The sequence below is a fragment of the Podarcis gaigeae genome, assembly GCF_964106915.1.
Source record: "Podarcis gaigeae genome assembly, chromosome: 9".
Classification (NCBI taxonomy): Eukaryota; Metazoa; Chordata; class Lepidosauria; order Squamata; family Lacertidae; genus Podarcis; species Podarcis gaigeae.
In genome coordinates, this window is record NC_139685.1 from 6,916,252 (window position 1) to 6,939,666 (window position 23,415).

Below are 23,415 nucleotides of genomic sequence, written 5' to 3' on the forward strand. Positions count from 1 at the left end.
TGAAGGGTGCTATATAAATTTAATAAACAAAAACAACAATAATAAATTCAGGGACTAGTTGACCTCCATTTGCTGTCTGCTACAGCTTTCCTCAACAAGCACTGACTTGCACCTGAGACTAATTTTAGTTCCTTCCTTTTTTCCTCCAGAGTTTGCATTTAGCAAAAGGTGTGTTTGGGTTCCTCATTATCTGAGTCAGGTGAGAGCGGACTTTGGGGGTGGGATATAAAGGTTTGCAGAGAACAGTCGTGTTTGTTGCTGCATTTCTTGAAGAAGCAAAATGGGGGTTGGGGCAAACTTGGCTGTTGTCTTGCTCTGCTGGGGGGTTGCTTCTTATAACCCCTGGCAATTTGCTCCAAGGAACTCAGTTTGGAGGACTGCCAGGACTGTCCCCCCAGTTCCCTCCCGGCCTGAGTCCTCTCCCTGGGCTTGGGTTGATGCTTCCCAGGTGAGAGCGTTGTCCTACTTTGCCCCTGTGGCTGTGCAGTGTGGAGAGGCCCAAGTGGTAGTAACAGTCAACAGGGACCTGTTTGGGACTGGAAGGCTCATCCAGGCAACAGACCTCAGCCTGGGCTCCTCGGGCTGCCACTACACCTCCTATGATGCTGCCAAGGATGTAGTGATCTTCGACGTTGGGCTCCATCAGTGTGGCAGCATCCTGCAGGTAACTCTGTATTAATTACCTATGTTGACCTATCCTATGCATGTTTCTGCATTTGTTTCCAGCATAGTTAAATGGCTTTGCCTGGGGTCCAGTTAAGAGGCCTAATTCTTACCCATCAGGTTACTGTGACACTGACTACCCTGGGTTCTTTGAAACTACAACAGGTTCTGTGAAATGCTGAGATCCTGAATAGTTTAAACCTGGGGGTAGGAACATGGTGCCCTCTCAGATGTCTTCACATGTGAACCGAATCAAATTCTTCCTTGTTGCTCCTCCTCCTCTGCTTCACCTGAGGGCTAGTCCTGAGGTTTGCAGTTTTTTAATCTTTGGATTCAGCCAACAGCTATTTCACTTTGTGCAGTTGCTTGTTAACTGGTTTTGGCATGCAAATTTGAAAGGGAGAATATAAACTGCACAAGGCTTTCTAGCTACTGAAATCTAGATAAAGGTAAAGGGACCCCAACCATTAAGTCCAGTCGCGGACGACTCTGGGGTTGCGGCGCTCATCTCGCTTTACTGGCTGAGCTGGAGTTTGTCCGCAGACAGCTTCCGGGTCATGTGGCCAGCATGACAAAGCCGCTTCTGGCAAACCAGAGCAGCACAGAAACGCCGTTTACCTTCCCACCGGAGATGTACCTGTTTGCACAGGTATTTGCACCTATTTGCACTTTGACTTGCTTTTGAACTGCTAGGTTGGGACTGAGCAATGGGAGCTCACCCCTTTGCGGGGATTTGAACCGCTGACCTTCTGATTGGCAAGCCCTAGGCTCAGTGGTTTAGACCACAGCGCCACCCGCGTCCCTGGAATCTAGATAAAATGTCTCTATTAGGAGACGTGGATTGGGCTCTGTGGCTCATTATCTGTCTGAAGCATTCAGTCCTAACATCCTTCCCAGCAGACTCCAAGCACATTCTTGGTCCAGGTGTTTGTAAACAGTAGATGAAACAATCTCAAAAGTTGTCCTGCACAAAAATTCCCTCCTGGTTTTCTTTTAATATTTTATATTGCAACTTCATTTTTAAAAAATCAAATTGATTTAAAACAGTTGGATAGATACAAAGTCACAAATCACCAGCTGACTTTTACAGAACATTCTTAATATTTCTGCATTAGCCTGTCAGCAAATTTTTTTTTCCCAAATAGGATATCTTCTGAATTGCTATTAGCAGAGCATTTCAAGGACTGGGTCTGTGACACAAAATAATAATAATATAATAATAATAATTTATTATTTGTACCCCGCCCATCTGGCTGGGTTTCTCCCAAGTATTCATTTTTCAGCAAGCCAGTTTTTTTTTTCTAGGGAGGGGAAAGGCTTTTTATTTGTTGCTATTGTTGGACATTTGGTAGTCAAACTTTCTCTAATCCACCGCATAGCATCTAGACAATCTTCCTTAAAATATATATGTATATATTCCAAAACTAAAAAAATAAAAATTGCAAACTACAAATTCAACATCCATATTCATTTTCTAACATAAACCTATTACATAATTAACTGAATTAAAATATACCTAATTAGTCTAAACTTCTCTTTGCTGTATACAAATATAACAGAAATTTTATATTAAAGATTTTATATTATAAATATTTCAAATTCCCCATCACCCATGTGTGATCTTTTCTTCTCCTTCAGTCTTGTGTTATAATTTAATCATTGTTCAGCTGCTTCTTTTATTACTTCCTTGCTTACCCCTGCACGTTTTACACGTTATCTATTAATATTCCAGTTCCGGAACCATATTTTTTCATACATTCCTTCACTCCCTCCAACTCTTTAATTATTCTGATTTGAATGGCCTCTAAGAGTTGCCCTAATTTTTGCCATTTCCACAAACTCAGAGTTTACTTTGCCATTCTAATAATGATGGCACCAGCATCTAGACAATTTTCCTGAAGGTACTCCACTACCTCTGCCCACCTGTGGTCTTAAATTATCCTTGCACTAAAAAAACACAATGAGGCTCAATAGGTCGTCTTGCATTCCCTCCTCCAGATGACTCCAGAATCCCTGGTCTACAGCATAAGCTTATACTACAAACCTACTCCCAGCGCCAATGCAGTTGTCATGCGAACCAGCCCAGCCGAAGTCCCTATTGAATGTCACTATCCAAGGTGAGTTGGGGAGATGGTGGCAATGACAGGCACATAGGAGCCGTTCACAAGCGCAGCAGGGCAGTGGCTCCCAAATATTTTTGGGCTAACCCCCACCCCCCGGTTGCATAAACTCATTCCTAGTGCCCCTACCATACCCTATGAAAAGCACTGTTCAGAATAATGGTTTGCACGACCCACTAAGGAAGATTAAAAAAAGGTAAAGGACCCCTGACAGTTAAGTCCAGTCGCAAACGACTCTGGGGTTGTGGTGCTCATCATGTTTTACGGGCCGAAGGAGCCAAAGTTTGTCCGCAGACAGTTTTTCCAGGTCATGTGGCCAGCATGACTAAGCCGCTTCTAGCAAACCAGAGCAGTGCACAGAAACACTGTTTACCTTCCCACTGGAGTGGTACCTATTTATCTACTCGCACGTTGACGTGTTTTCGAACTGCTTTGTTGGCAGGAGCAGGGACCGAGCAACGGGAGCTCACCCGGTCGCAGGGATTCGAACTGCCGACCTTCCAATCGGCAAGTGCTAGGCTCAGTGGTTTAGACCACAGCACCACCCGCGTCCCTCGTCTAAGGAAGATAGTAATGCAATAATAGTTACGGTTCTGAATTTGTATTGCTCATTTCTTTAAAATCCAATTAAAACTTTCATTAATTCAACAAAAGTGATGGACTTGATCCAGTGAGACCAGCTGTACAAGGTCTAGTAGTCATTTGCCCCCTTTGTGAACCACATATTGTGGGGGTAAAGGTAAAGGTAAAGGTACCCCTGCCCGTAGGGGCCAGTCTTGCCAGACTCTGGGGTTGTGCGCCCATCTCACTCAAGAGGCCAGGGGCCAGCGCTGTCCGGAGACACTTCCGGGTCACGTGGCCAGCATGACATCGCTGCTCTGGCGAGCCAGAGCTGCACACGGAAACGCCGTTTACCTTCCCGCTAGAAAGCGGTCCCTATTTATCTACTTGCACCCGAGGGTGCTTTCGAACTGCTAGGTTGGCAGGCGCTGGGACTGAGCAACGGGAGCGCACCCCGCCGCGGGGATTCGAACCGCCGACCTTTCGATCGGCAAGCCCTAGGCACTGAGGCATTTACCCACAGCGCCATCTTGTGGGGACTTTTGCCTTATTTCTTTCTCTTTCCAGGAGAAGCAACGTGAGCAGCGACGCCATCAAGCCAACTTGGGCTCCCTTCAGCTCCACCATTTCCGCAGAACACAGGCTGGGCTTCTCCTTGCGCTTAATGAACGGTACTTGAAAATTACGAAACAGGCCATTAGCCCAGTGTTGGGTGGCAGCGCTAGGCAGGGCCCACTGCTGAGCAAGGGAGTTTGAGGGCAGGAGTCACTTTCACCTTTTTCCAAGCAAGCACCAGGCTGCTGGATCTGGCCACCCTAAATGTATCTGCAGCATCCCTGGCCGAGCATCACTCTGTGGGAATCAAAAGAGGGTAGCTAGACAGGGCTGCCCAGGGCTACTGGGTGCAGTGACCATAGCCAGGCAAGCCTGCCAGCTGGGCCAAGCAGGGGCCACTAACACCGAAGGAGCCCCTGAAAGCTGGCAGTGCAATGGCCATCTAGTCTAACTCCCTGTTGGTTTTTCATCCGGTCACTTGTTTGTGATGGGTTCTACCTTTTCTGCTCCTAATGTGGTTAATTGAACTGCAAGCCATCTGTGAAGTGTAACTTTATTTGGTAATCTTTATTAAAAAAAATCTTTTTCACTGTTGGCCTTCCTGTCTTTTAGACTCCCCCTCGAGACTTTGCTTCTGAATAGCCTTGTTTTTTGCTCCACCTTACATACTTGCCTCCTTTTCCTGTGTTCCTGGTTTTGATCAATGCAGCTGACATACTACCTACTTTTGTTCCTTTTTCAATTTAAATACAATTCAAATGTTGTTAATTGAGCAGTTTTTCATAGCTTTGAGCCTTGTTATGCTGTATCCTCTCCCCCACACAAATCATGGAAACTGTAGGTGACTCCTCATAGAGCTACAATTCCCTGCACCCTTAAACTACAGTTCCCAGGATTCGGTGTTTGTGTGTGTGCTTTAAATTTAATAAAGGCCTGGGACAAGAGTTTATCTTCTGATACACAAACGTTTAAATTTTAGGTGCAGATGGGACCGTAATCTTTTTAGAGCTTAGAAATATTTCTGTTTTATACATTGTATTATTAAGAATATAAAGAGAACCTGCTGGATCAGGCCAGGGACCCACCTAGTCCTGCTCTCACAGTAGCCAACTAGATACTGGTGGGAAACTAGGGATGAAATACCTTCCCTTTTGTTCCCTGTGATCCTAGGAGCAGTCAGAAGTCGCTTCAAAGACTCAATTGACAGCAGTAAAATAATTTATTTTGCCATGACAAAAAAGGTACAGGCAAGCTAATGCTCATTGCCTGCCCTGCCTTCCCCCTCTGGGCTTGCCAGCCTTTTTATACCCTCTAGGATGGGTGGTCATTTGATTTCCAAGAAAACATGTGTTTTACAAGAAATGCCATAAAAATTAGGTTTCGTTTTTCCATATTTGGATCAACTTCTTCATTTCACGTATTTCCAGTCCCTCCCTCCTCCTGTTTCAGGAGTCGGCATAGCAACCCGTTATCTCTCTTTGCCTGAGCCACCTGCAGCCCTCCTTCGCAGCCCTGCTCTGCTAAAAGAAGAGTTTATTTATTGTTTTATGGCCTTGTAGTAATCTTGACACCTCCCTGCAAAGAGGCCCCACTGGCCTTTGTTCTGTTGCAGACATTAATGAAGGAAGAAGCTTCAGTGATAAAAGGCAAAAAGCAGCCTTGGATATACAAAAAGGAAATAATACACTATAAAATAATAGTCTTATGGCCCTTCAGGGAGCTAAACATGAGCCCAAGAGCCCTCTCTTTCCCTCCAGCAACTGACATTGCTGCCTCTGACTGAGGAAGCAGAGCCTAGCCATTGCTGCTCCTCGAAGCCATCGAAAGGCCTCTCCTCCTCCATGAATTTGCCTGGTCTGCTCTGCAGAGGACCTTAAGGTCCATGAATAATCACAGTTTAGAGGTCCCGGGCCCTGAAGAAGACAGACTATCCTCCACCAGGGCCTTCTCAGTGATGGCTCCGACCTGGTGGAATGCTCTGTCCCATGAGACCAGGGTCCTGCAGGATTTAACCTCCTTCCACAGGGCCTGTAAGACAGAGCTATTCCGCCTGGCCTTTAATTCGAATTCAGCCTGATCTTTTATTTCCCTTCTCTTCCCTCCCCTTTTATGAAGATTACCCGCTCTGAGACCCCACAGCAAATTCTCCCCTGGCCTCCTCGCTGGCCCAAGTAGGACCAATTCAGCCAGCTAGCCCTGGGGATTATCTAATGCTTATTTCCCCTAAATTGATTTCTGAATTTCGAATTTTATTGTTGTTCATGTTTTTATACTGTATTTTATGCTGCTTTTACAATTAAGTGTTTTAAATTTGTTGTTAGCCGCCCGGAGCCCAGTTTTTGAACTGGGAAGGGCTGGGTATAAATAAAAAATTATTATCATTTTCCCTTTAATACTCTAATAATCTATTTATACTTAATTCCTTATAACATTTCTACTAAAGCCATATAACTTCATTCCAACATTTTTCTAACACTCATTAATTTTACATTATTTCTATAATTATTAGAGTATTAAAGGGAAAATAAGGCTAAAATATGTTAAGATAATTATATGACAGAAAATAGAGGAAGATGGAAAGGATTTGCTGAAACAATTAATAGAAGTGGAATACAAAAAAGGGAGGTGCGAGGAGGTCGTTGAAACAAGTGAATGAAAGTGAAGATATTGAAATGGTAAGATGTGTGTTTTAAATTGTTCTTGTTTGGTTTAGTTTAGTTTATTGTGTTAGTGTTGTGTTGTGTAATGTTTATACATTGTATTGTATGGTTTTATTTTCTCTTCTTTTTTCTTTCCCTTTTTTGTAGTGTTTAAAAGTAATAAATATATTTTTTAAAAAAAATAAAAAATAAAAATTTATTATCATTATTATTATTATTATCCTCTTTTAAAGCCCTCCAAATTGGTGGCCATCACTGCCTCTTGTGGGAGGGAGTCCCATAGTCTAACTCTGCGCTGCATGATGATGATGCATTCTTGGACAGGACAAACCAGTGTTGAAGTCTGTGTTGGATAGCTTTATTTCCCTCTAGGTAAGATTCTGCAACTCGCTTGTCTTTCAGATGACTGGAGCACTGAGAGAGCTTCCGGCACGTACCAGCTGGGAGACGTGATGCACATCCAGGCTGAAGTGAACGCAGAGAACCACCTTCCTCTGCGGCTGTTTGTCAACCACTGTGTCGCCACACTGAGCCCAAGTAGCGACGCCACTCCTCGATATCCCATCATTGACCACAATGGGTAGGAGCTCTCTAGGGTTGTCCCTGCCAGTCACTACGCCCTTGGGCAGGCCAGCGGCTGCAAGGGAGAAGAGACAAGGAGCAGAAAGGGGAAGCCATATGGGCAGAGCTGCTAGTTCCCCACCCTTGGACTAGGGCAGCCAGGAACCTCATGTTACAGGAAGTACAGTGGTACCTCGGGGTTACAGACACTTCAGGTTACACACTCCACTAACCCAGAAATAGGGACACGGGTGGCGCTGTGGGTTAAACCACAGAGCCTAGGACTTGCCAATCAGAAGGTCGGTGGTTCAAATCCCCGTGACCGGGTGAGCTCCCATTGCTTGGTCCCTGCTCCTGCCCACCTAGCAGTTCGGAAGCACGCCAAACTGCAAGTAGATAAATAGGTATCACTCTGGCGGGAAGGTAAACAGTGTTTCCGTGCGCTGCTCTGGTTCGCCAGAAGCGGCTTAGTCATGCTGGCCACATGACCCGGAAGCTGTATGCCGGCTCCCTCGGCCAATAAAGCGAGATGAGCGCCGCAACCCCAGAGTCGGTCACGACCGGACCTAACGGTCAGGGGTCCCTTTTTCACCCAGAAATGGTACTTCAGGTTAAGAACTTTGCTTCAGGATGAGAACAGAAATTGTGCTCCAGTGGCACGGCGGCAGCGGGAGGCCCCATTAGCTAAAGTGGTGCTTCAGGTTAAGAACAGTTTCAGGTTAAGTACGGACCTCCAGAACGAATTAAGTTCTTAACCCGAGGTACCACTGTCCTGCTGACAGCTAGGGATGGGCGGAGGGGTTGATTCTGTTTGCACTTAAATGCAAATCTGGCTAACTTGCTTTTCCTGAAACAAGACATCCTTTGAGAACTTCACTATTCTCTGAATTTTAAAGTGCAGTTATCCATCTCCATGTGTAAGAAATGCATGTGAAATGTGAATTAAAAATACATATGTTTGGAGGAATTAACATACCAGCAGAAATTGCTTTGCAGAAACATATATACTAATGGAAAATGGATACAAAAGCATATATTTAATGGGAGAAATTGTCACTAAAATGGTGGCAATTTTTCATGAGGTGTTGGGTTTTTTTTTTAAGCTTGTAAACTGATGAAGACACTGAAATACAGATTTGCCCTTCTCCTCTGACAGCCCTTCTTCCTTCCTCTTTCCTTTCCAGGCCTTTGGTCAGGGCGCAGTCTGACTCCCTCCTTTGGCAATCTCCACAGAACTTTAGCTTAATGGTTGCCATCAATTTGATTTTAATTAATTTTTATAATGAAATCTTTTTAGAATGTTGTACTATTTTATTGTTGTTAGCTGCCCTGAGCCCGGCTTTGGCTGGGGAGGGCGGGATATAAATAAAATTTATTATTATTATTATTAATTATTATTATTATTCTGTTTTAGCTGCCTTGTTGATGGGAGGTCAGATTCCAGCTCAGCCTTTGTGTCTCCAAGGCTCAAGGAGGATTTGCTCCAGTTCACCGTGGACGTTTTCAGATTTACAGGACATCCTCAAGAGCTGGTGAGAAGCCTCGTCTTGCACAGCCTTCCTTGAACTGAAGCCTAGAATGTCTAATGGTTTTCTTTTGTCTACCTGGCTTCTCCAGATCTACATCACTTGCCACCTGAAAGTGACTGCAACCAGTCAGGCCCCTGATCCTGAAAACAAGGCTTGCTCCTTCAACCAAGCTAATAACATGTGAGTGAGCTATGGACTCCCCTTCATTGGTGGTTTTTAAAGAGAGCTTGGGTGTCCATCCGTCAGGGATGTTTCAGCTGTGATTCGTGCAGGGGCTTCAACTAGATGAACCGTCCAATTCTACACTTCTATGATTCTATGTTAATAGCCCTAGCCAAGCCTGCCAATGACCTTTCTACAGGACTAAATAGTTGGCTGTCAAAGAAACAACTAGCTAGTGATGTTTCCTGTTTTTTGTTGTTGTTTTTTGAATTTGCATTTTATTTATTTGTTAACATTCTTATATTACATTGGTAAACATTGTCATATTACATTACAGGGCATACTATAATTTCCAACATGTATACAAAAATTATATAAAAATTTTATATACCTAGAAAAATGAAACAAAAAGAAAGAACAAAGAAAAAACAAAACAAAAACAATTCCCCCCCAAAATCATATACATACCAACACTAGTGATGTTTCCAGAAGCTTCCCTTCAACCCACCCAACTGGGCTGGCAGTAACATCATTAAAAAATAATAATTCCAAGTCTCAAAGCAGCTTACATTACAGCACTCATAATCTCACTATCCAGAGATTGTGGTGCGGTGTCTAACAACATTATGTCGAGTATTTGACCTTGTTGCCCAAGCAAACAAATTCTGCAGGTAATGTAGGCCTTTCTCTTCCTTTTCCCCATCCCTCCAGGTGGATTCCGGTTGAGGGTACCCAGGGGATCTGCACCTGCTGTGAGACTGGGAACTGTGGTGTCACTGGAGGGCAGCCGAGGAGGCTCAACCCCTGGGATAGATGGGCAAGAGGAAGGAGATCTGGCAGAGATGTTTCCAGCAAGCATGGTGCGTTCCCTCCATGTTGGCGGGGGAGCCAATCTGTTCTGTGCAGGGGTCTCCAAATGAGGGGGGTGAGGCTGACCTACCTTACCTTGCTCAAAATGCAGGTCAACTGGTGAAGGAACTAGAGACTGACGTAATGATTGGCCCTATTTTTGTCCGTGATGCATACATGGGCTCAAGGAGTCTTTCAGCCCAGCAAAGTGAAACAACGGACTCTCCAGAAGAACATGGTGACTCTCACTCTCCTCCTCCTTTTTAGTAGTAGTAAATATTTCAAGAATGCAGGCGTGGGCAGAGTGAGAATTTGATTCAGGAATCTAGCTACCAAATTAGAATAAAATTCTGGGGCCAGTGATAGTAACGTGTGATTAGTTAGGGATGGCTTGTTTTTGCACTGAAAGGTACCTCTGGTTACGAACTTAATTCGTTCCGGAGGTCCATTCTTAACCTGAAACTGTTCTTAACCTGAAGCACCACTTTAGCTAATGGGGCCTCCCACTGCTGCCACACTGCCATGGCGCGATTTCTGTTCTCATCCTGAAGCAAAGTTCTTAACCCAAGGTACTACCGATATTTCTGGGTTAGCGGAGTCTGTAACCTGAAGCGTATGTAACCCGAGGTACCACTGTAATTGGATATCTTGTCTGGAAACAAGTAAGGAATTGGGCCACAGCATGGAAATAAGTGACGCTCCAGGCTGCATTTTGGGGGGTGCATTCTAGGCAAAAGTATTCAGGGTGAGGTTTTGGGGCTTTGAGCTGGAGCGTGTCCCCTCCTCTCCCCTGGCTTAATCCTTCTCCCCCATCATCCCACATAAACCTGCTATGCTTAAAACTTCCAGGGGCTTCCTTTAGGATGAGATTGCTGGAGGCTCACAGGTATTTGTTTTATTTACAAGTTGGATATAAGTAGAGAGAACCAAGAGGCCACTCCTTTCACATCAGATCTTTTACAGAGAGGGGGCAGCCAGCGCTCTAAGATGCTTACAGGAAGTCTAACACTGACCAAAAATGTAAGTTGGATTGCAGCATGAAGCCCTCCAGGTTTACTTGGAGGCAAGTTCCCTAGATCAATACAGTGGTACCTCTGGTTACAGACACTTCAGGTTACAAACGCTTCAGGTTACAGACTCCACTAACCCAGAAATATTACCTCTGGTTAAGAACTTTGCTTTAGGATGAGAACAGAAATCATGCTCCGGCAGCGCAGAGGCAGCTGGAGGCCCCATTAGATAAAGTGGTACCTCAGGTTAAGAACAGACCACAAGAATGAACCCAAGGTACCACTGTAGTAAGAGAGCTTGCAGCCTTATGACAGCTTTGATGTAAGTTGAATTTGTTCTCTCTTTCTCTCCCCCCCCCCCATTTGCAGGATTCCTCTCAGCGCCTGGGCTGCTGGCTGGACTCATCTTAATGTCTCTCGCTCTGCTTCTCGCTCTGATTACTTTTGGGGTCCCTCTGCTCAAAAAGTGCCCGGGGTCCTCTTAAAATGTAATACGTATCTCGATGTGGGAAAAAAACTAAATAAAGAGATAGAAATGGCTTTCTTGCTTCCTTCCACCTTTAAATGAGAAAGAGGGTGCTAAGGGCTGGTGACTGATCCTATATATGGGGGGAAATTATATATGATATATATGAAGCCTGAGTTGCGTTACAGTGAGAGGTGAATCTTTGCTGTTGATGGTGGGATTTGGGGAATGGGGCTTTTTGGCTGGGTAGGGTATGTTTGGGGTTGCACTTGCTTTTCTAAAAATAAAATTCAAAATCTAAAACATTTTTAAATACAAGCAAGTAAGTCTCACCTACAGGCCTCCCTTCCTCAAAGATCTGGGCAGTTTGCTTGAGGGTTCTACTCACTTATCCTCTCAATACCTTTGCTGTGGTGTTTGTCAAGATAACAGCGTGGGTAGTCCTGATTGAGGCCACCTGAGTTCCAAGGAGTGGGGATCTGCATCTTCTCTCTGTTCTGTTACGGTAAAATCTGGGTGCGAGGCTGCTCTGCCACCCAGCTCGTCGGACTAAGTCCGTGGGTCCCTGCGGAGGAAAATGAGCTCAGCCGGAGACAGGAGCAAGCTGCAGAAGATCCAAGTTTATTGCGCAACAGGTTCAAGGCGAGATTGAACAGCGAGAAAGGGGTGACATGAACTTTTGAAACTTCCCCCCATGTCCCAGAACAGAATACAGGGCAAAATACATCCCAGTTACATCATGAATACATTAAGAAGAGGTTGGGTTACACAGGATTAACATATGGAGGAGGGAGGGGGGAATATGCAGAGCTGGAGATATGCGCAGATAAGCACATCCTGAGTACCGGTGATGAGAAGACAATGGTCCATGTACTGGCATTGCCCAGAGGAAAGGCTTGGCAGAGTGATTTGACAGGATTAGGGTCTTGACACCTTGCTTGAGGGATTATGGAGGACAGGGGAGGTGTCACGGAGTCCTAGAGAAATTGAGCAAATTGGCACGTTGAGTTTCTATGAATTTTATAGATTTTAGTCCCTTTTGACATTGACAATTGGAAATAAATGGATATATAGTAGTGAAGAAGGTGAAGACATGCCCCCCCTTCCGTATCAGTTCCAACAGATATTGGGGGGCTAGAACCTCGGGTCTTTCGCACTGAGACCCAGTTTCTCCCTCCCACATCCCTTGCTTTAAAAAACCCCACACGATTGTTTTACTTTGTTTACAAAGGAGCTGGGTGCTCCGCAAAGCCTGAGAGGGTCCAGGCACTTGCCATCTTAATTTGCCCAAGCAAATTTGTGTCCAGGGCCTGTTTTTAAGTAACCAGCAATGTGATTCCTGCACTGGAGGGGGCTGGACTAAATGGCTGTTTCCCCCCTTCCAATTCTGCAATTCTACCTCGGGTCCAGTATTCTAACCGTGGCAAATGACGGACTCTCCTGCAGACAGAATCAACATCTGCATCTGGAACAACGTGCAGGAACAAACAATATTACCTAGCTTAACTCACTCAGCCCTTGTGCATGTTTACTCGGGAGTACAACACACACCGCAACTTGGCCTTCGTTATTCTCACCCACGTGCAACTGTGCCCTTGCTACCTACCTGATTTATAGTTTTGTTTTTCATATTGACAGAGAAATCTGAGGGCTCCCTTGGACAAAAAGCAAGGACACCAGCCAGGAATACCAGAGCAAAACATCAGCCAGTAGGTTTGGTCTTTATTGAAGACTGTCCCGACAGGACTCCCACCTGCCACAAGGTGGAACAAGATGGAAGCCCTGAACAAAAGAGCCCCCAAACTTTTATTAGCTGCTAATCCCCATGTTACACTCCCCCAAACTGCATCATTCATACATCACAGTTACATCATGAAAGGGGAGGTCTGGTGGCAGTAATCTGAGCACCCTGGACCCTGCCCCATGGTTCTCCCTGCCCTCCACCAAACACCCATCAAGCGCAACAAAAAAGATATTTACATTTCCCTGTTTCCCAGCCAAGTTCATCACACCCTTTTGTCTTCATCTGGGTTTGTTCTTTCTGGAATGGCTACCTGTCTGGCACTCAGGATGCCAGGGGTTATCAATTAGGTAGAGGGTCTGCTGAGTAGCTGAGCTGACATGTCTATATGAATTTCTGAAGTTTTCCAGTGAGCCAGTACAGAGATACATTTATCAGTGAATTCTTACATTTGGTATCGTGCAGCAAGGGCCCTTTGAATAGATAGGAAGAAACTGTGATGAAGTGTTTTGTGGGGACAAATCACAAAAGTCACAAAAATGATTGTGCTGGTTTTGGTAGTGGGCTGCATGTGCATGATATCTGCTGGAGGGGCAACCCCCCCCCCAACCTATACATAAATTCCTGCAACATTCGTCTGCTATAATAATCATTCTCTCCGTCTTGTACATATTATAAAATGAAATAAAAAAATATAATCTCTCACACATGCACACAAGGGGCCTTATTACTCCCGTGTAACTGTGTCGGCACTGCGACCTCTGGAAATGCTGCAATTTCCCTTTTTCCTCTTGCTGTTGCAACCCAGCGTTGCTTTGTTTCCTTTTTGAAATTTGTTTTTTTCTGCTGGAACAAATCTCTAAATGCCACGTGTAAGCTGGCGCGCAGGCGCAGCAACGGCGAGAACAACTTTCCCGGAAAACTCGCCCTCCCCGCCGCCCGCCCACCGGAGGAGGAGCCGGGAGGCTGATCAGCTGATCGCCCTGGCGGGATCAGCTGGTGCTGCTGGATCCCTTCCGCGATTGGGTGGCAGAAAGGAGTCAGGTGATCCAGCCTTGCAGGGCAGCGAGTAGCAGGCGCCGCGCGGGGCACCATGGTGAGCCGGGGGCGCATTGCGCGCGGGTGCCCAAAAAGGGCTTGCTGCGCCGCCTGGAGGGCGGGTGCCAACGCCCTGGGGCCCCGGGCACCCACGCCTTTCGGTGCCAGGGCTGCGAACGCTGCATGGCACCCAGGGCCCCTGGCACCCACGGTGGCGGGGCCAAGCTGGCACCCCTGTCTTCTAGGCAGGGGCTCCCGGGCTCCGGCGCGGGCTCATGAAATTGCAGCACGAGTTCTTGGGCGAGGCTCCGAACTAGGCTGGTGCCAGAGATGGGCACCCCTGGATGCGTGCCTTCCCTCGCGCTGGATCCGGAAGCGGCAGCCTGCGCGGCGGGATGCTGCAGCCCGAGTGCTGACGATCCTGTCCCCGTGCGGCGCTTTTGCGTCTTCGCCCACAGCCCCGGGCAACTTGGCACATAGCTGTCAACCTTCCCTTTTTTTGCGGGAAATTCCCTTATTCCAGCGCCGTTTCCCACTGCTATCCCAGATTGTTAGATATCCCGTAGACTGTCCCCGGGACAGGTGAGGCTGCTGATGCCTTATTTTCGAGGCTGCTGATCCCTTATTTTCAAATCTGAAAGTTGACAGCTATGACTTGGCACCGGCCTCTGGCCGAGGGCCCCGTGCCGCACACTTGTCGGCCGACCCAGTCAGGAGCTTTGGGACAGGGTGGGGGCGCCTGGTCCACTCCCCCCTCGAAAATTGTGTGCCCGGGACCACACACCCACACCCAACACTCGCACACTATGCCCATGGGCTACAGAAATGCAGTGGCGTAGCGTGGGGGGTGCAGGGGGGGCCGGCCTAACCGGGCGCAACATCTGGGGGTTAGGGTTAGGGGGCGTAAATCTACGGGTTAGGGGGCGCAAATTACTTGCCTTGCCCCGGGTGCTGACAACCCACGCTACGCCACTGCAGAAGTGTCTGCCTTACCTTTCGGGTTTTCTGCTGTCAAGAGAATAGGAGGCTGTATTCTGAGTTTTTTCACTGAAATTTCCACTGAAAAGGGGAAAGCATGTAAAGTCTTGTTCAAATTCACTTCTTCATGGGTTAGATAGCCTCTTGTTTTCTGCTACATGCTGAAAAACTAGGTTGCTAAAACAAACTCTTGACTGGTCACAGGCACTAATGTTATTTCTTCCATCCAGAGGTTTCGGTTCTGCGGCGATTTAGACTGCCCTGATTGGGTCTTGGCAGAAATCAGCACATTGGCTAAAATAGTAAGTGCTCTTCTTTTCTCTGCTAGGTGTGCATGCCATTTCTGTTAGGATGTGTTGGCGGTGGCACTTGACCAATGGTTCCTTGCTGGACTTACTCTGATCTCTGTAGAACTCATGGCTGAGTCTGTGACTCCTTTACTCAAAGAACTGCACTGGTTGGCAACTTGCTACTGGGCTGAGTTCAAGGCCCAGTGAACTATTGGTATATCAAGCCCTGAACATCTGGGGACCCAGATGTGCCCACTCAGACACTTTGATCAGCAGAACTGGCACTCTTACATGTGCCACATACCTGCCTATTCTGCATCTGCAAGAAATTGATCTTTTAGTGTGGCAACATCTGCACATTGGAACTCCCTGCCTCTTGATATCAGGCCGGCGCTTTGACGGTATTCTTTTGGCCAACGGCTATAAACATTTTTGTTTAGGCAAGCCTACCCAGATATTTACAAAGTTGGTGGGAATTTTAATAGGTTTTTAGTCTATATTTTATTTTATATTTCAAAAGTTTTTGATTATAATTTTTTTCTTATGGATAATTTTGTTTTATCTTTTTTGTGTACCACTTTGAGGGTTTTCGTTTTGTTTTTTTACAATCAGTGTATAAAGTTTATAGAATAAATAAGTAAATAAATGTTGTTGGATGAACCTGCTGCAATATTCCACTATATACCCAGCAAGCTTGAAAAAGTCAGAGTGTTGGTGGGGAGGTGTAAGTGCTTCTGTTTTCTTGGTCAGAAATAGTTGGACACTACCCCATCAAAGACTGCATTATCCACTGTCACTTAAAAAGTCCAGGCTGTTGTGGGGACTGATTAGCTTTGGGTGGAGTTTATGAAAAAGCTGGTGTTACAGGCAAAAAATCATCAGGTGTGTTTTTGTTTTTGTCATTCTCCTAGTCCTCAGTGAAGCTGAAGTTGATCTGTGCCCAGGTGCTGAAGGATCTGCTTGGGGACGGGATTGACGTAAGCCAGTTTTCTCTTCTTTGACATGTATTTGTGTAGACCCAACAATTGTACGAGATTTGATCTTCCATCATACGACTTCTGGTGATGTGTTTTGACCTCTCCCAGCCTGGGGTCATCCTGATGAACCTGCAGCTCCCATCACCCCTGACCTTTGACTGGTCTAGATGGAGCTGATGGGAGCACCAGGTTGGGGAAGATTGGTTGAAAGCAGGTAGGAGGTCTTTTTGAAGGTGGATATTTGTATGGCCAACACTTTCAGGCTTGTGTTTTTGAATGGACCCTTGCATGACTTCCTGAGAGGTCAGGAAGAGTAAACCACTCCAAATTCATCTGCGTAGGCCAACTGCATTTGTTTTTTCTGATGCTTCCTGAGCAGCAACAACAACAACAACATTGCGCTGTAGCTGCAGCCCTAGAAATTTAGGGGCATGTCTGACTTGGAATCCCCGTGATCCAGTTCTTCCTCCAGAGAAGTGTTTGTGTGTCGTGATAGAGCACCCCAAAACTGGAGATCACGCTCGAAAGCGTTACATATTTGGGCTGGTTCCACTGTCCCCCCAGTTATATTTTCAACAACAACCTTATGAGGTGGGTTATGCTGAGAGACAGCAATGGTCCCAGAGTTACCCATTGACTTTTATGGCTAAGCAGGTGTTTGAACCCGGATTTCCCTAGCCCAAGTCTCTTAGCCCCTACGCCACCCTGCCTGTCCCTAGCGCAATTTACACACAGTTGACATGATTCAGGAGCCACCCCGGGGCTTTTTGCAGTGGAAGCAGAGCTGTCAATAGGACTCTGTGCCTGTGGAGGAACGGGGACCTCACATTGCATTGGAAAACTCAGAAGTGGTGCAGATCTCCCAAAGTGAAGTGTGATCTGATCTGGGGTTTTTCTCTTGCAGTATGAAAAGGTTCTAAAGCTAACGTCAGATGCCAAGCTTGGTGAGTGTCGTTTTCTACTCTTCCCAGTATGACTGAGTCATGTGTTTCTCCTGCCTGAATTCATTGACCAACTGCTTTGATCAGCAGAATTGGCACTACTACAGGTGCTACATAATACCTGTTCTGCATTTATAAGAGCTGGGTCGTTTAGTGTGACGGTGTCTGCACTTTAGAACTCCCTGGCTCTTGTGATCAAGGAGGTTGCCTTCACTGTACACTTTTTGGCGCCTGCTAAAAACATTCTTGGGACGTGGCTGGCGCTGTGGTGTAAACCACTGAGCCTAGGACTTGCCGATCAGAAGGTCGGCGTTTCGAATCCCTGCAACGGGGTGAGCTCCCGTTGCTCGGTCCCTGCTCCTGCCAACCTAGCAGTTTGAAAGCACGTCAAAGTGCAAGTAGATAAACAGGTACCGCTCTGGCGGGAAGGTAAACGGCGTTTCTGTGCGCTGCTCTGAGTTGCCAGAAGCGGCTTAGTCATGCTGGCCACATGACCCGGAAGCTGTACGCCGGCTCCCTCAGCCAATAAAGCGAGATGAGCGCCGCAACCCCAGAGTCGGCCACGACTGGACCTAACAGTCAGGGGTCCCTTTACCTTTACCTTATCTTCTTCCAGAAGGCAGAAGCTGAAAGAGATCATTTACGGGGTGTGCACTATCCTGCGCTATCTCTGCAGCTTTCTTATGGCACCTGCAAGCATAGATTTGATCCAAGGTGGGAAGAGTGCAACCAATTATTCTCTTTGCAATCTTTACAACCCTGGAGAGCATTGTTTTTCCCCTGACTGTGCAGCTCCCAAACCACACACACAGACCATATGTTAATACACTCTCCACAGTACGATGGTAAAATGCCATTGACCTGATCCAGCAGACTCTCACAACTGCTGTGCATGTCTCTCTTTCTCCTCTCGGCAGAGTCTGGGGATGTGAAGGCTACCATTGCTGTTCTGGGCTTCATCCTCTCCAGCGCTGCCAAGCACAACGTTGACGGCGAGTCCCTCTCCAGCGAGCTCCAGCAGTTGGGGCTGCCTAAAGGTGAGCAGAGGAGACAGAAAGGGAAGCAGTGACGAAGGGAAAAGGGGGACCTCTATTCCAGCCCAAGGGCCACATTTCCTTGTGGGCAGTCTTCCGGGGGACACATGGCAGCGGTAGGTGGAGCCAAAGGCAAATGTGGGCAGAGCAACAGTTGTGACTTTGCAATTTAGGCTGCATTCCAGCTGTGCAGAAGCCTCTGAGATGGGGATTTAGGGGCATGTCCCATGAACCCAGTCCCATGAGCCCAGGCCAGCAGAGTCAGGAATGATGGGAGAAGGGGGGAGCTATGGTCCGGCAACCTCTGAAAGACCACAGGTTCCCCTGCAACAACCTGAGCCCTTGGGAGACTGGCAGTCAGCCTGCTTTCTGGGCAGTGGTCCTACATCACATTAAAATGGTGGGAAGGTCTGGAGCAGGGGTAGGCAACCTAAGGCCCGGGAGCCGAATGCAGCCCAATTGCCTTCTCAATGCGGTCCATGGACGGTCCGGGAATCAGCGTGTTTTTACATGAGTAGAATGTGTGCTTTTACAGTGGTACCTCGGGTTAAGAACTTAATTTGTTCTTAACCTGAAACTGTTCTTAACCTGAAGCACCACTTTAGCTAATAGGGCCTCCCGTTGCTGCTGCTGCTGCGCCGCCACATGATTTCTGTTCTCATCCTGAAGCAAAGTTCTTAACCCGAGGTACTATTTCTGGGTTAGCAGAGTCTATAACCTGAAGTGTATGTAACTCGAGATACCACTGTATTTAAAATGCATCTCTGAGTTATTTGTGGGGCATAGGAATTCGTTCATTCCCCCCGCCTCCCCAAAATATAGTCCAGCCTCCCACATGGTCTGAGGGATGGAGCCCACGGCTGAAAAAGCTTCTTGACCCCTGGTCTAGAGTGAGAGCTCATTTTTGCACGTGTTTCGTTGTTCCCCATCCCTCTTTGCATTGCAGAACATGCCACAGGGCTGTGCCGGTCCTATGAGGAGAAGCAAAGCCCCCTGCAAGACAGCCTTAGGGGGTGCAGCCTGAGGTGTAAGTGAAGCCATCGGAATAGGCATATATATATTCATATATTTGAATATCTATCTATCTACCTACCTACCTATCAAGGCTGAATCCTATTGCCACCTATCAGACTAAACAGAATTGGAAAGATCTGAGTGGGGAAAAAATGCTCCTTTAAATATGACCTTTCTATACTTTTAACTATATTTTTTACATAAATACATGCCTTTCACTTTTATTTTAATGTAACTCCCCCCTGCAATGATGAGTGCACTCTCTTGTTTTCCTTATAACTTTCCTTTACTTGCTTTCTGGCACCTAAGCTTCTTTCCGCGCTATGAATCTCTGTTTTAATTCTCTCTTTAAAAAAAAAAAAAAGTTTTTTGATAGAAGCAAAAGTAAACACGGCACGCTTCAGAAGCGAGTGCAATTTGCAGTTAGATCAATTAATTTGCAATGTGCTCCATGAATCTGAGGGTGCCAGGCCTCGCAGAGCGCATTCCTGATCTCTCGGCAACCTCTGTCTGCAGTGAACCGCCTGGATTCTGTCTCCTGGAGAGTGGATTACACCCTTAGCTCCAGCGAAATCCAGCAGGTCAACGAGCCCATTGTGCACCTCAAGTTGAACGTGAAAGATGTTGACCGTGGGGTACAGGAGCCTGTTGCCATGATGCTGTCGGCAGAGAAGTTCCGCGTCTTGCTTGCAGGTGAGATCCCAGAAATCATCATCAGGGAGCAAGGACTGGGTTCAGGGGCACTTTTCTGCAACCAGGTCCTGCGTGTTGTAACACTCTGCCTGAACTCACGAGGGGATGGTGGAGGGGGACACACGACAGGGATTCTGAGGCTATTTGCAAGGGCTGGGCAAGTCCAGGGGGATGTTGGCATCTTCACTCAACTTATTCATTACAGTGGTGCCCCGCAAGACGAATGCCTCGCAAGACGGAAAACCCGCTAGACGAAAGGGTTTTCCGTTTTGGAGGCGCTTCGCAAAACGAATTTCCCTATGGGCTTGCTTCGCAAGACGAAAATGTCTTGCGAGTTCCTGCGGGGTTTTTCCCCCTTTCCCCCCCCCCCTTTTCCTAAGCCCTAAGCCACTTATCAGCTGATCCGCTGATAAGCCGCTTCTCAGTTGATCCGCTAAAAGCCGCTAAACCGCTAATAGCCCTAATCCGCTAAGCTGTCAATGGGCTTGCTTCGTAAGACGAAAAAACCGCTATACGAAGAGCCTCACGGAACGGATTAATTTCGTCTTGCGAGGCACCACTGTATTAAATTTCTCGACATCCCAAGGATGACAGGGCAGTTTACAATATAAAGACACAAAAAATATATAACGTATAGTAAGAAGCAAACAAAATGCCCCCCACCACACATAGTTTTAAAAGTCATAAAGGTAAAGGGTCCAGTCGTGACCGACTCTGGGGTTGTGGCGTTCATCTCGCTTTATTGGCCAAGGGAGCCGGCATACAGCTTATGGGTCATGTGGCCAGCATGACTAAGCCACTTCTGGCAAACCAGAGCAGCGCACGGAAACGTCGTTTACCTTCCCGCTGGAGCGGTACCTATTTATCTACTTGCACTTTGATGTGTTTTCAAACTGCTAGGTGGACAGGAGCAGGGACCGAGCAACGGGAGCTCACCCCATCGCGGGGATTCGAACCGCCAGCCTTCTGATCGGCAAGCCCTAGGCTCTGTGGTTTAGACCGCAGCACCACCCGCGTCCCTTAAAAAGTCATAGATTGTTTAATTAGTCAGAGGCCTGGGAGAAGAGGGATGTTTTTGCCTGGGGCCTAAAGATATGTAATGAAGGCAGCAGGTGAGGCTCCCTAGGGAGAGCATTCCACAAACATGGAGTCACCGCAGAGAAGGCCCGTTCTCAGGTTGCCACCCTCCGGACCTCTCGTGGAGGAGGCACATGAAGAAGGGCCTTGGGTGATGATTACAGGATCTGGGTCAGTCCATATGGGGAGAGGCAGTCCTTGAGGTATTGCAGTGCTGAACCATTAAGGCTTTATAGGTCAAGAGCAGCACTTTGAATTGGGCCCAGAAGCTAATTGGCAGCCAGTGCAGTCTTGCCCCACTGAGCACCCCGGCTGCTGAATTCTGCACCAGCTGAAGTTTCTGAGCAGTCTTCAGAGGCAGCCCCATGTATAATGTATTTTTTCACCCTCTGCCCCTTCCTGTTTTGTTTTGCTTCTCCTGCTGCTAGAACTGAAGCAGGCTGAAGCAGTCATGAAGACGCTCGACTGAGGAGCTTCCAGGATGAGTGGTGCTGTGGCGGGAATGAGCTTTTGCCGCAAGCTGAAAAATCTTAATTGGACGGTTGCTTCAGAAAGAGGGAGACCTTGCGTCCAGCAAGTTTTTCCCCAGTGACTGGAGGGCAAGAGGCTGTTACCAGAATCCGTCCCTCTCTTCCGACTCGTTGTGTTCAAAGCCTAAGGCTGTTCTCGTTGTTTGGTTGTCTGGCCAGGGTGGGTAATACTTCTGAATGCAAATGACGGGTGTCCATGTTTGTTTAAACATTTGATTTCACTGAAAGCTCTTCGCAGTCAGAAAGTTGGTGCAGTGGGGAGTGGACTGGAATAGAACCTGTGTCCCTGATGTGCTGGACTTCGTTGTTCCCCGCCAGGAGAGGGTTTAAGAAATGGCACCACCTTCCCACTTTGAGTCATGCCCTGTCAATTCAGAGCCACAGCAGCTTAGAGAACCCCAAGAGTTTCTTGGCCCTTGTGATGGTATCTGTGTCTAGCGCCGCAAGACTACTGTTGGAATCAAAATCGCCCCGCCTCATTCTCTCAGGAGAAGGCACATCAATCTCATCCTACCCTGTTCTTTTGTTGCAAATGTTGGAAGCCCCAACAGACTTCCATTCGTGACTTTCTTGCTCCTGTTTCCTTAGAGCCTTCTTCCCCTATTGCAGGGACATTGACCTGTAACCCTCCAGATGTTGCTGGACTACAAGTCCCATCATCCTTGGCAGTGCTGCCTGGGACTGATGGGAGTTGGAGTCCAGCAACACCAGGAGGGCTATAGGCCTTCTTCTCCAAGTAAAAGAAACCTGGTCTGTTCCTTCTGTTTTCCAGCAGTCCATCCGTGTGTGGATTGTGGAAGGAAGGGCAAAATAGCCTGTCCTCTCTCTTGCCAGATTCTTGATTTTTTTTGTCCTGTGAAGGCTCTTTGTATCACAGGGAAGAGAAAGGTATGTGTGTCGACATCTCTCCATGTGCTTGAACCTTCATGTCGTTAAATCCCAAAGGTTGCTCTTTGTACTGTTTCTATATTTTGCAGAACGGGAGAAAATTAAATCTCACTACACCCAGAACTCTTTGTCAAGTGTTTTTATTGAGTCCTTCTGGAGACACAGTATTTCTGCTGACAAGAGAAGGAATTGTTCAGTTATCAAAGGTTTAAGACTGCAATCCCAAATATTTTATAGATACAGTTTGTTGTTTAGGAAGAAAACTCAACTTGAGATGGCTTCAGCAGTAAAAAAAAAGATTAAGCAGAAGCAGGTTTGGTAAGAAACGAACATTGCTGTAGCAGAAGAATGAATAATCAGAAGAGGTGTTGGGCATTCCACAGTAATGTCTGTGTCTGAAAAGGTCCTGTCTCTATAGAGGACAAAAGCAGCTGAGCTTCCGAATGAAGGCCAGGGCTTCTGAGCTCGATGAGAATGCATGGGAGGAAAAACATATACCTGTGAGATCACCTTACTCCAATTTGCCTTCCCAACTGCTTCGATCTGTGGAACTATTTATGCAATAGATAAATAGAGGAAAAAGTAGCCCATAGGGAAACTTGGAAACTTTTGGGTTCCCTGGGCCAAGGCAATCCAACTTTTCATGCCAAGTGGGCCACAAGAATACTTGGACTGCATTGTCACGCAGGAGGAGGCGGAGAGCAAGGCCAAAATTTGATGCCCTTGCGCTGCCTTCTCCAAACCAGCTAAGCGAGGCGCCAGGCTTTGGGGAGGAGAGCAACTTTCTTACACTTGATTGTAAAAAAAACAACCCTCAAAGTGGTTTACAAAAATAAGATACCTGCTACTTGTGCATGGATGATGCACATTTGGCCCAATGAGGATGATTGGCTCTCAGTAAGAAACAAGTAGGAGCAAAGGAAGTTGCCTTAAAGGGAGTCAGGGTTGGTCCACCTCGTACCATTGACACTGTGTGGCTGTGGCTCTCCAGGGTTTCAGAGGGTGGCCATCTTGTCCCTCCTAGCCCCCCCCCCCCAATGCTCAGGGTTGAAACAGGGGCCTTCTGTGGGCAAAGGTG

The 23,415-nt window shown here is 47.0% G+C and overlaps 2 protein-coding genes across 2 annotated transcripts; both read left to right on the forward strand.

Moving 5' to 3' along the window:
- The first annotated feature begins 265 nt into the window (after nucleotides 1–265).
- Nucleotides 266–11,210, forward strand: LOC310825167 (zona pellucida sperm-binding protein 3-like). Its single transcript, XM_083698370.1, has 9 exons — nucleotides 266–664; nucleotides 2,662–2,780; nucleotides 3,912–4,015; nucleotides 6,962–7,139; nucleotides 8,535–8,652; nucleotides 8,738–8,829; nucleotides 9,523–9,671; nucleotides 9,773–9,898; nucleotides 11,040–11,210. The coding sequence occupies exons 1-9, from the start codon at nucleotides 281–283 to the stop codon at nucleotides 11,153–11,155; spliced, it is 1,386 nt and encodes a 461-aa protein (XP_083554496.1). The 5' UTR covers nucleotides 266–280; the 3' UTR covers nucleotides 11,156–11,210.
- A 2,650-nt stretch (nucleotides 11,211–13,860) lies between these two features.
- On the forward strand, nucleotides 13,861–22,460 carry COMMD4 (COMM domain containing 4). Its single transcript, XM_083698472.1, has 8 exons — nucleotides 13,861–13,973; nucleotides 15,124–15,195; nucleotides 16,095–16,160; nucleotides 17,065–17,104; nucleotides 18,019–18,138; nucleotides 19,082–19,162; nucleotides 19,666–19,842; nucleotides 21,348–22,460. The coding sequence occupies exons 1-8, from the start codon at nucleotides 13,971–13,973 to the stop codon at nucleotides 21,386–21,388; spliced, it is 600 nt and encodes a 199-aa protein (XP_083554598.1). The 5' UTR covers nucleotides 13,861–13,970; the 3' UTR covers nucleotides 21,389–22,460.
- Nucleotides 22,461–23,415: the final 955 nt, after the last annotated feature.

Coding starts and splice junctions, on each gene's coding strand:
- LOC310825167 (XM_083698370.1), top strand. CDS start 281: ATGGGGGTTGGGGCAAACTTGGCTGTTGTCTTGCTCTGCTGGGGGGTT. Junction 9,672..9,772: donor AGATGTTTCCAGCAAGCATG/GTGCGTTCCCTC, acceptor CTCAAAATGCAG/GTCAACTGGTGAAGGAACTA. Junction 9,899..11,039: donor GGACTCTCCAGAAGAACATG/GTGACTCTCACT, acceptor CCCCATTTGCAG/GATTCCTCTCAGCGCCTGGG.
- COMMD4 (XM_083698472.1), top strand. Junction 19,163..19,665: donor TAGGGGGTGCAGCCTGAGGT/GTAAGTGAAGCC, acceptor CTCTGTCTGCAG/TGAACCGCCTGGATTCTGTC. Junction 19,843..21,347: donor GTTCCGCGTCTTGCTTGCAG/GTGAGATCCCAG, acceptor TCCTGCTGCTAG/AACTGAAGCAGGCTGAAGCA.